General features: G+C 46.2%; 1 protein-coding gene across 1 annotated transcript in view; it reads right to left on the reverse strand.

Moving 5' to 3' along the window:
- ANLN (anillin, actin binding protein) overlaps positions 1-772 on the reverse strand; it is a 30,666-nt gene extending 29,894 nt beyond the window's left edge. The window contains exon 1 of the mRNA XM_054385110.1: positions 755-772. Within this exon, the coding sequence (XP_054241085.1) occupies positions 755-772 (18 nt within the window). The remainder of the gene's footprint in view (positions 1-754) is intronic.
- Positions 773-12,017: the final 11,245 nt, after the last annotated feature.

A 12,017-nucleotide genomic window follows, 5' to 3' on the forward strand; every position in this document is an offset into this window, starting at 1 on the left:
CCAGGTCGGTCAGTTCCACTGCTTTTGTGGAACTGAAGCACACACAGCCAAATCCACCCTAACACACGTCTACTAATTCTGTTTTTAAAAAAGGGGAACTGTGCCTGCCGATGAAGTGACCAATCGCAGGTGGCAGTAACGTCAGACAGGGCATATTTTTAATCAGATGATCGCTGCTTTCCCCAAATTTCACACTCGACCTTTAGATTAGGCCGGCACAATATGTGTCCATACCGCTCCCAATAGCTTCCAGGGTGTCCTCTCTTCCAGCCGAAACTCATCTGCCAAACGCACATGAGAGGACAACACTAAAGCGCCAGGAGACGCAGTCAGGTAGTAGCCTGATTTGGAAGAGGTCCTCTCCTAGACAAAGCCCTTCATGAATATCCCCTCTGTACTCTCCTGGAAGAGATATGACCCCCCCACAAACGCCTGGGCGACTACAATAGGGGAGGTACCAGTAGGAGAAAGACGAGCGGGCAGAAAGTCTCCCCATTGCAGAGAAAAAGGCTCGTCACAACCCCTCGAAGCACCTAACAGCCGATGTTGGTGTTGACAGGCCTGAAGCAGGACTGTGAGAAACTATTCGGCCCCACATGCGCTGCCAGAGGGGCAGCTCCCCTGGCCTGGCTTCACCGCCTTCTGTCTCTACGGCCGCCAGCACGGACAACTCGCCCCCTCCCTGGATCAAACCCTTTCGGTGCGCTCCCTCCACAGCTCACGCCCCGAGGACCGGCCCACGCCATGGCCTCACCTCCGTAAAGGGGTCCATGGCGGCTGCTGCTGCGGCTGCTACTGCTGCTGGCCGCTCTCAGGCCACCCGCGACAGACCAAACCTCCACCCCAACCGCTGCTCCGATTTGAATTTCAGCGCCCGCCGCGCCTGCGCATGCGCCCGCCCACGCGCGCCGCACACTCACGTGACACCGGAGCGGCGTGCCCCGCCCCGCCCCGCCCCGCCCCGCCCCGCCCTTGCTGTTGTCCCGGACAGGGTCCCGCGCCGCCAGCCGAGCACTGATTGACAGAAGTGGTATCCAATCGGGCAGCAGCTTGCCCTGATGGCACTCCCCCCGTGCGGGGTGGTCGCCCCTGAGGGAGAGGGCAGGAAGGAGAAGGTGCTCAGGGGGTTGCTCGGCGGTGTGTAGTATGGCTCCTAGGCTGGTCTGTGTGGCGATCCGTCTGGCTTTCCCTTTCCCGGTTCTGAGAGAAGGCCTGGATTCGCATTCTGCACCTCCGGCCTCTCGGTCTGACCCCTGCCGCCCAGGCTTCCCGTGTGCTGGCGTGCAGGGAGAGCATCCAACTATGTCACCTTTCATATTCCTTCTACTCCTTCCCGTCAGCCCGGCCAGGCGCGGATTGTAGGGGTATTTTGACGAAAACTCAGGCCTTTACCTCTTTGACAGGCAAGCAGAGCAATACTGCCTCTTTGACCCCACATCTTGCCGCAGCTGCTAGGTAGTGGTGTCCCGGGAGCCTTTTGAGTTGAGCTTTTCCGCTGGCAATCGCCAGGAAAACAGTCGAATGCTACTGTGTGAAGGGAGAGGCTACTTAAGGCAGTTGTGGAAGTCGCAGCTTCTCCTCGCAGCCTTCCTGTTTCTCCTTGCATGATGGCCCAAGGTCTCCTCAAACCTCAGCCACCACGTTGTCCCTCTCTCCCTTTCATTGATAAACCTCTCTTCATGTGCAAGCATTAGGGGTGCTGAATTGGCAGAGACCCATCATCGGGTGCCCAGATCTGGTCCTTGCTATCTGGGCACCATCTCAAACTCCCTGTAAGTACATTGAATGGAACCACAAATAGAGCTGTTGGGGTTTTTTTGTCTCTGCTGTTCCCCCTGAGAGGCTGCTACAGGCCTGACTGCCCAAATGACTAAACCTCATCACATTTTTAGTCTATCCATACATACTGGCACCCTTTTATATGTTTTTCTTGCATACAAATAGTGTTCATTACTCTGCACTACTGCCCTTCCCTAGTGCTGTGCTTCTTGCCAGTTGGATTATTTGTAGGCAGTAGTCATTTCTTCCAGTCTTTACTTTGCCTTGCTAACCATTCTAATAGTCTCTCATGAGAAAAGCTTCCCAATGCCTTATTTGCAAACAGCATGGCATCAGCATGCATCAGGACCTAAAAATAAAATAGCAAATAATCCTTTTTTCTGAAGAAATCCTTAGGACTGGACACCCTGGCTAACAAATGTCCCTGCAATGAAGCAGTAGGGAATCAGTGCAGGCAAATGCCAGAATACAAAATAGTCACTATGGAGCTCAAAGTTGTCAGCAGAAAATAAAAGGAGAATTACCAAGAAGTCTTTTCTTTCTTCTGCCATCTCACATGAGGAAAAGTCATGCACAATTTGAATCCTTTAAAAAAACCCAACACAGAATTACTGCAATTTAAATGTTTCCTGCTTTACTTGAGATTTATGGAGTGTAGCTCCAGCTATCATTAGTGGATTTCCAAATGTGGTTCCATTCGTTGCTGTCATCTTCAAAGTTATGTTCAGCCTGGGGGCCAAGCAAAATGGTTGTTAGCTGCACTGTTAGTGTACATACTAATCTCATCTGCTATTTCCTATTGGGGAAAAAGAGGGAAATAATCATGCTTTATTCTGTAAAATAAATTTCTTGTGAAAAATACTTAGAATCATAGAATTGTCAGGGTTGGAAGGGACCTCAATGATTATCCAGTTCCAAGCCCCCTGCCATGGGCAGGGACACCTCACACCACAGCAGGTTGCTCACAGCCACATCCAGCCTGGCTGCAAAAACCTCCCGGGGTGAGGCTTCCACCACCTCCCTGGGCAACCTGTGCCAGTGTCTCACCACCCTCATGGGGAAGAATTTCTTCCTAACATCCAATCTGAATTTATCCATTTCTATTTTTGCTCCATTCCCCTTGGTCCTATCACTCCCTGACACCCTAAAAAGTCCCTCCCCAGCTTTCTTGTAGGATCCCTTAAGATACTGGAGGGCCACAATAAGGTTTCCTCTCTCCTCCCTGTTTAAAGTATGTTCTGAAAAATGCAATTGAGAGTCATGTGGGTGTATAACTGCTTAAAACACCAAGGCAATGTGCATGTGACAAATGTCCTTTCCTCCTGGTCACTACAGAGCCAATAATTTCTTCATCGCTTTGATCCAGACTCAACGAGACCCTGCCAGAATTAAACAGAATGCTTAGTTTCTCATCTTCTCCAGGGCTCACATCTGCCTTCCAGAAAAGCAATGGGCAGTGACTATATCTTAGCCCTTTATTGCTCCAAAGAGCTGAGGAAAATCAGTTGTCTTCAGGAATATAAGGCCATGAGATCCTTTGGCTGTGTAATGGTGAGGAGCACAGCCTGCAGCAACAGACTTTCCAGTCAAAGTTTTATTTTATTCTTTAATGAGTTAATAAAAACTATTTGCAGCTTCTGGAGAAAACCAACTAACATTTCACAATCTGAAGGCATAAAGAAAAAGAGAGGGAAATAAAATGCAGTGTTGAAACCAGCAGAACAATGAGCCAGCCCTGCCTGCTGAACAGGACCATGTTCTGTGCCAGCCTTTTTGAATTCCAGAATTATGAATCACACCCTTCACTGTCCTCACCCCACGTGAATGGTTTCAGATTTTTTTTTATTCTTGCCCAGGGGTTAAGCTGATGAAAAGTAATCCCTTTTGTAACAATAAATAATACAAAACACTTGGGGAACGTTGGGGGTTGGTTTTTTTTTTTTTTTGCTGCCTTGCAGTTTTCATGGGAATTGAAGGCATGGAAAACAGTTGTTTGTCTTCTAACATGGCAAGAAAAAAACAAAAACTTTTTAGTTTTCTGTCTAGAATTGTTAAAGCATGTTCACTGTGTTCTGGGGAATATTTTCATTTTCAGAAGATTATAGAAGCTTGCATCAACATTTTAATATCCATGAAGCCAAAGTTTTCCTTCTAATATGGATACAATCATAACTGTTAGACATTGGAGTAAACTCCTAAGGGAGGTGGTGGATTCCCCTACATTAGACAGTTTCAAGGACCAGCTTGGCAGGGTGCTGGGCCATCTCATTTCAACTATATTCTTGCCCTGAAAGTTTGGACTAGATAATCCTTGAGGTCCCTTCCAACCTGGTATTCTATTAATCTATAAATCTATAAAGGTAAAACCTTGAAGGTGAAAATGTTAAACCCAGTGGAGTCACTGCATAGCTCCATTTTGTAATCCTCAGAGAACAGTTCCTAAAACCTCCCTCTCTGCTGAGAAACTGACTTCATGATTCAGGTTCTGAAGGAAAGATGAGCAAGATGCTTCCTTTGATTCACAGAAAAAAAAATCTCAGCAATCCTGACATTTAGAGGAAAAATGCTATTTTCAAACTTTTATTCACTGCTAAATAATTCAAAGTGAAAGCTGATGCTCACCTATCTTGCCCCTGCAAGGAGGCTCAACCTACTGCATGGTACTAGAGTGCATACAATTGTAATGTTCCTTATAGTTTAGATTTACCTTGAAAAGGCTTTTTTTGTTTGTTTGGTTATTGGGGGGGGTTTAACCAGAAAATTCACTCTTCCACTAATCAGTTGGAGAGGTGTCCTGATTCTGATACTCATTTCACACTGATTGGGTAGAATACTATAGAGAAGAGAAGCAAATGTATAGTAGACAGGACAGTAGACTACAACTCCATTAGAACTACTTATTTGTCTGAAGCCAGGGACTTCAGACAAAGGGTTTAACCCTGGGCAAGATGCAAGGAGGCAGAGCTTCTTGAGGACTGTGCCACCAGCATGGACACCCATGTACCCTAGCCCACTGTCTTTTAGACTCCTGGGGGTCATGGAGGACTTGGTGCACAAGTCTGACTCTCCCTGCCTCAGTGCCCAAGATAAGCCAGGCTGTGAGAAATTCCCTTCTTCATAAGAATATAAGGAAATCCTGCACTACAGAAGTGAGAATACAATACCCACCCTCTCCTCAGTGATTCTCAAATGAAGACTAAATTGTGCCCTCAGATCCTCTTGTGTGTGCCAAAGGCTTGGCCTGGGAAAAGGCAATTTCACCTCCAAACAATGGATAAAGGGGTTGGTCCCTGTGTGGCAAAACACAGCTGTCTGGATTCATCTGTATTCTCTGTGGCAAATATTACATAAGCAGAAACACCTCGATGGGCAGCAGTCAGGGTTTGCTCTCTGTGCCAAGCCAAAGGTGATCAGACTGCTTGTGTCAGCTCCTGGGATGACCTCAGGCTGAAGGACTGTGAGCACCAGTCTTGTGAGGAGCAGCTGAGGGAACTGGAGCTGTTCAGCTTTCAGAAGAGGAGGCTGAGGGGAAACCTCATTGCCCTCTACAACTCTGTGTCCAGTTCTGGAGCCCCTATTACAAGAGGGATCTGGACATGCTGGAATGTGTCCAGAGAAGGGCCACAGGGATGAGCAGAGGGCTGGAGCACCTCTCCTATGAGAGAGTTGGGGCTGTTCAGTCTGGAGAAGAGAAGGCTCTGAGAAGACCTTCTTGTGGCCTTCCAGCATCTGAAGGGGGCTACAAGAAAGCTGGGGAGGGACTTTTTAGGATATCAGGTAGTGATAGGACTAGGGGGGGAATGGAATAAAGCTGGAAGTGGGGAGATTCAGGCTGGATGTAAGGAAGAAGTTCTTCCCCATGAGAGTGGTGAGAGCCTGGAATGGGTTGTCCAGGGAGGTGGTTGAAGCCCCATCCCTGGAGGCCTCATCCCTGAATGAGGCTCTGGCCAGCCTGATCTAGTGTGAGGTGTCCCTGCCCATGGCAGGGGAGTTGGAACTGGCTGATCCTTGTGGTCCCTTCCAACCCTGACTGACTCTAACTCCATCAAAAGAGGCTGCAGCAAGGTTGGTGTTGGTCTCTTCTCACATGGAACAAGTGACAGGACAAGAGGAAACAGCCACAAATTGTGCCAAGGGAGGTTCAGGTTGGATATTAGGAAAAACTTCTTCCCAGGAAGGATTCTTAGGCACTGGAACAGGATGCTCAGGGAGGTGGTTGAGTCACCATCCCTGGAGGTGTTTAAAAGACCGTGCATGTGGTGTTGAGGGACATGGGTTAGTGGCATGGAAATGGAAAAAACAGGGAGGCAAGGAATGAGACAAAACTCATATTTCATTAACTCAGCTTCAGAAGAAATCTCTGGGTGGGTGAATGTTACATTTTTACCAGGCCGTGGGACTTAAGGGACATTTGTGCACTCTGAAAGGATTCATTGTGCTCACAGTTTACTTGGTATGATACTGAGTTTGCAGCACTAAAACATGCAAGGTTTCTCAGAACCTTTCATTTAAGTCTCCCAACTGATTTACAAAAGAGAAGGGGAACTAGACCTCCTTCTTTTGTGTCGCAGTTATAAAATATCCACTTTGCTTTCTTTATCCCTACAGTACAGGACACAGAGCTATTGGAGTGAGTCCAGAGGAGGGCCACCAAGATGACCCAAAGGCTGCAACACCTCTGCTATGAGGACAGCCTGAGGGAGCTGGAGGTGTTCAGCCTGGAGAAGAGTAGATCCCAGGGGACCTTAGAGCTGCCTTCCAATACCTGAAGGGATCCTACAGGAAGGCTGGAGAGCAACTTTCTGTAAGGGTGTCTAGAGACAGAACAAGGAGGAATGGTTTGAAGCTGAGGAAGAATAGACTGGAGCTTAGGAAGTTCTTCAAGGTAGTGGGACTGTGAAACAGGCTGCCTAGGGAGGTTGTGGATGCCTCCCTGGGGGTGTTTAAGGGGGATGAGCAGCAGAATCTAACTGAGAGGCATCCCTGCCCATGGTGGGGAAGTTGGAGTAGATGATCTCTGAGGTCCCTTCCAACAAAAGCCATTCTGTGATACTTTGAAAATTACCTTGAAGTTTTTAACACTAAAGTAGGTGCTCCAAGTTAAGCATAGTCTAAACAAAGAAAGGGCTAAGGATATGAAATGGGTTTTACATCAGTTCATGATACTTTTGTTGGGTTTTTTTTTGTTTGGTTTGGGTTGTTTGTTTGTTTGGGGTTTTGGGGGTTTTATTGTTGGGCTTTGGTTTGGTTTGGGTTTTTTGTTTTGTTTTGTTTGTTTGTTTGATTTTTTTTGTCTTTCCAGGCCAATCCTCTGCAAAAATTCCACAGAGGAACATGAAATCTTTCCTGCAGTAGTGACATGTTTACACTAGAGGGTGTTACTTAGACAGGAATTCAGGCTGCTTAACAATCTGGTTTGGAAATCTCTTTATCAGTATTTTGAGGGGTGGAGAAATGCACACCTGAAAGAAGCAGCAGCTGGATTTGAACAAACACCATTCAAATGTAACAGAGATGATATTTCCCAAGCATGTACCCACGAGGGACACTGGTAATAAAGTCATCTCAGCTTCGGTTGAAGCTCAAATGTATAATTACACTGAGGCTGTGTTAGAGACAAGTAAATATCCCTAATATTCAGTCTGCTTTTGCTTTAAAAAAAGCTATTGTGACATGGAAAATAGATTAACCAAAGGATTACGAAAATAAAAACATGTGTCTTTGTTAAAAAGAGGGACAGAAATGGGGTGAAACATAAAGTGCAGTCCACAGCACAGAGTGTCACTGCTGTCTGGGGCTGGTATGATGGAGGGTTTCTCACCTTGCAATAAAGCATGGAAGAAGGCAAAAGGAATGGAAATGGCCAAGGGGGTACTTTAAATAATTCTCTCATCCTTCCAGTGGTGGTGAGGATTGTCAGAGCCCTGAACACATCTCTTCACATCTCCAGGGACTTTGGCTGCCTGGAATCAGAGCTGACATGGAGATTGTGGAGGTCTTGAACCATTAAGAGAGCCACTGCACCCTAACAGCAGACCAAGTAAGTGGCTTGGTATGGGCAGCTTGTCTTCTTATACATCTTATAAAAAAAAAAACAAAAAACCCTTTAGAACTCAGCAGATCTGTAAGAAGGCAGGATGGTGTGTGCCCTGCACTGCCCTCCACTCAGAGACTCTGGGACTCCAGCAACACCATGATAAAGTGGTTCCAGGGAATCTCTAAAACCAGAGAGAGGAGAACAAAGTCTGAAAAGAATTCTGTCTTGGCTTATGCTTCTCTCAAACTTCAACACTATTGCCATCAGCTGAATTTGTCACTCTGAAGGAATTATTCACCAGGCAGTAATTAAAATAGCCCCAGCTGTCTTACAGTCCCACTGAACCCCACAGACTATGCAGGAACCTGCAAGGTAAAGCTTGGTAGCAGTGGCAGGCAAATACTTGGAAACTGGAAAAAGAGAGTGGATTTACACCTTAGGTTCTGCCCCTCACTGATCCAGCACTTCTCCAAAACAGGACTTACCAAAAGACCACCTTCTCCAGACCAGGCAAAGCTCATTCTGCTCTGTCCTAAGTGAGAGCACCTGGATGCCCCATGGAATTAAATGCTTTGATGAAGTTGATCATTACTCTTTCCCCAGCTGCTGGGTTTTTGCCCACTGAGGTCAGCTGTGAAGGGTTCCCCACTCCCAGCACTAGAGCTCCAGCTCTAGGAGGGTGCTGGCCTGGGCATGCAGGTGAGGCCTCTTACAGCACAAGTTACATCATGTAGAAACCTGCCAAGACAGTGCTTTGTGTTTCTTGCATATTTCCTCTTCATTTTCTAAATCTGTTGTACAGCCTGGACCAGCAGAAAACAGGGGACCAGGTAGGCAGTGTGGAAGAGGAAGGGATAAGGAAATGAACAGCAATAGGGAGAGGAACATTCTCCTTTTCTCAGGTTGCTTAAGAAAGAAGTGAAGTCCCCACTTGGATCAGTCAAGAAGTGAAAACATTTACTTTTCAAGTGAAATTATCCCAGCACCACAAAAGAGTTGGCAGACTTCAAAAGGTCCAAAGGAAAACATACGAACATTTGGAAAGCTCTCATCCTTTGGGGCAGATTGGCATTAGCTCTGTGTGCCTGAGCTGGCATTTGTGTTGCCACAGCAAATCATCTGTGACTCACCTGCAGGTGTTTGCATCTCAGCAGGCTGCCTGCCAGTCCTGCCTGCCACTGCCCAAGGCAGCACCCTGCCTTTCTCAGGAGGACACCTGTACAAGGCTCCTCCTTGCAGAAGGAGGCAGAGAAGGAAAGGTCAAGAGGGGTGATTTTTGTCCGTCAGTTCATAGTGTAAGCAGGTACATGCTTGACTGTCACTAGTGTGTGTGTCTCACCCCGTTCTCTGGCACAGGGAAGCAGCCTCCTTTTTCCTAGTAGGTACAAATGCATTTCTGAGTGTACAACAGACATCTCTAATTGTTTTCCCCTACATGATGACAGCAGCCAGCTACATTTGTAGGGTCACATCAGGAGGATCTTACTCTGAGCTTTACTGCCCATACCTGTTTTCCCCAACAGGGCTTGTTCCCCAGCCCCTTGTTGGGCTGGGTTTACGGTTTTGAGCCTCCTTAGCATAAAGTGGGAACAAATTCAGTGCTTGAATCAATTTGAGTACTGGAGCTGTATCAAATTGTGCTCTTCAAGGCATCTAAAAATAGCAGTCCTATTGAACAAGGCTGTGAGTAAGCAGCTCCCATAAGCATGTGCTGCTTTTGCTGGATACTAGAAATGTAGGACCCACATGGAATCAGGTGGCAATGTTAGGACAATGCAGGAGAAGTTTCTAGCAAGAATATGTCTGGAAGGATGGTCAGCTGGAGTCCCTTGGTCAGAAAGGAGCTGGTTCAGACAATTTAGAGCCATTAAGTCAGGCTAAGCTTGAGGGGTGTGATGGCCTGGGGCTGTGACAAATTATGCAAAGTTAGTTAAGGACTCTCATTCTCAGCTTTCCTAGTTCCTCTTCAGCACAGAGAAAGGGAAGGGAAATGTTAGTGTGAGTATGGAGGAGGAAGCAAAGAAACCCAACACCACAACAGCCGCGGGTATGTAGATGGCTATTGAAAAGCCAAAAGCACATTACACATGTCTATTAATATCCGTGTGTCTGATTGGCACTGTTAGCTCTTCCAGACTCTTACCAGGTGCAGAGCTTATTGATGCTAATATTCCTCTAAAGATAACTCTTCTGCATGCAAGACCATGCAGTATAACCTGAAAATATCTCTGAAGACATAACCAAGGAAATCCAAAATGATCTTTGGAAGGAATGTTATGTTGAAGCTGAAATGCAAGGCACATGTCAGCTTTAATTCTGTCTCCTAAGAGTGGAAACATGATATCAAAGTACAGATCTGTGTGGAACTGTATTATTGAAGCTGTATTCCACAGCATGGCTCATCCAAACCTTACCATTTGTCCCCATGTCCCCTCACTTCACTGCAGCGTGGTCCATGCCAGCAGCATTGATAGCCTCCAGGAATTTTTTCATGACAGAGTAGCTCATTTTTTTCTCACTGTCCAGACAGGCTTGCAAGCTAAGATGCCCTTGAGGTCACAACTGCTAGAGGTACATTAAATGTTTATATAGCATTCATATTGAGATGCTTGGTAATGTTTTTCTTGACTGAGCTTTCCATATTATATTTTAGCCAACAAAGGTGACAAAGATTGCTCAGAGCCAAAGCAGAAAACAGAGGCAGGTGGCCTTTTAGCCTCCCTCCTTTGTACCTTCTGCTGCTGCCTTTGGCATTCTCCTGCTACAGCCTGGAGCTAGTGTGACCTAACAAAACCTTCAAGCCACCCAGCAAAGGAAAGAGGCTAGCAGGACAAGATAAAAAATAAGATGGAAGCAGCAGATTCAGGGGGGACTGAATGCCACAGCATGTGCTGAGAAAGGATACCCAGACACCAGGCAGGAGATGAGAAATGCAGAGAGAAGGCAAGCACTGGAGGGAGCAAGGGAAGAGGACATGTGTCTAAAATACACACCAAAAGCTTGAAGTTACCAATTTCATCCCTGTGGCTTCTAAGCATACAGAAAGTCTCACCTCTAAGAGGAGAATTTAGGATCCACACAGCAAAAACTGTTGGGGAGTTCTAGTAAAATGCTGCATTGACTTCACACTGTAGCAGCCATCAATGGTTTCTTGATTCGCTGTGCTGATTATTTGCAAGGCTTAAAAAAGGTTCACTGTTTTGAATTATTTTCCTGCAGTTGCCATGTATCACAAGCAAAGCCTCACCCACTTGTGATAACTTTGTCTCTCTAAATTTGTTTATTCAGCTCCCACAATTGGAGATTTGGAGACAAGCCTGCAGGTTCCAGATACTACAGTGTTAGCAAAGTACTTTGGAGTCACTGTAGTAATTTAGGTTAAACTTAGACACGTTGACAGAGTAGAGATCTTCTCTGTTCCTCAAAGGATTCAAGTTAAAAGGGACATCAAATTTGTCAGCTAGGCAGCAGTGTGTTTCAGCATTAACTATTAGCATGACACCTCAGTCCTTTCACAGCTGGTCTTTGATTGTGTGGGAGGCAGTGCTGAATAAAAATGGAAATGCATACTTTAAACTTTTTATTTAATTATGGCCTGTGAAGATTTGTATGAAAGCAAACAGAACTATCTGATCTGTCACATGATTGCTTACATGCAAGTGTCTATATGTAGGGTTCATGAAGGTCAGTAGAATCTTTCCAGGTAGGACACACAAAGAGGTTCCCATGTAGGACACAGAAAGGGGTTCTCAGTATTATCAATGAGCTGTGATCTGTGGAATTCCCATCTCTGCTACCTGATGATACATCCAGATCTTCTACCTTACAGGATGATGTTATGGAGACAACCTGTGTGTGCATTGCACTGCAGGTATGAGTTTATCAATGGGAGGGAAGGTGGCAGACATCCCACCAAAGCAGCACACAACTTGCCAGCTCTCTTCTCCCTGGCAGATCACTGGTATAATGTATGCTGGGCACTGCTGTGCTGTTAAGTCACTTGCAATTGAATTGTTTTCCCCATTAAGTGCTGACCATTTAGAAAACTAGCTGCACTGACACACTGAAATAAATTCTTGTGTAACCTGACCTGTATCCAAAGCCATACAACTTGCTTTATATATTGCTGAGTGGGAAAGGTGGCCAGAGCTCTGCCTCCATACTCACTCCTGGATGGTGGCAAATGCCCTGTGGGGTGGTT

Source organism: Indicator indicator, chromosome 11 (assembly GCF_027791375.1).
Source record: "Indicator indicator isolate 239-I01 chromosome 11, UM_Iind_1.1, whole genome shotgun sequence".
NCBI classification, from domain to species: Eukaryota; Metazoa; Chordata; class Aves; order Piciformes; family Indicatoridae; genus Indicator; species Indicator indicator.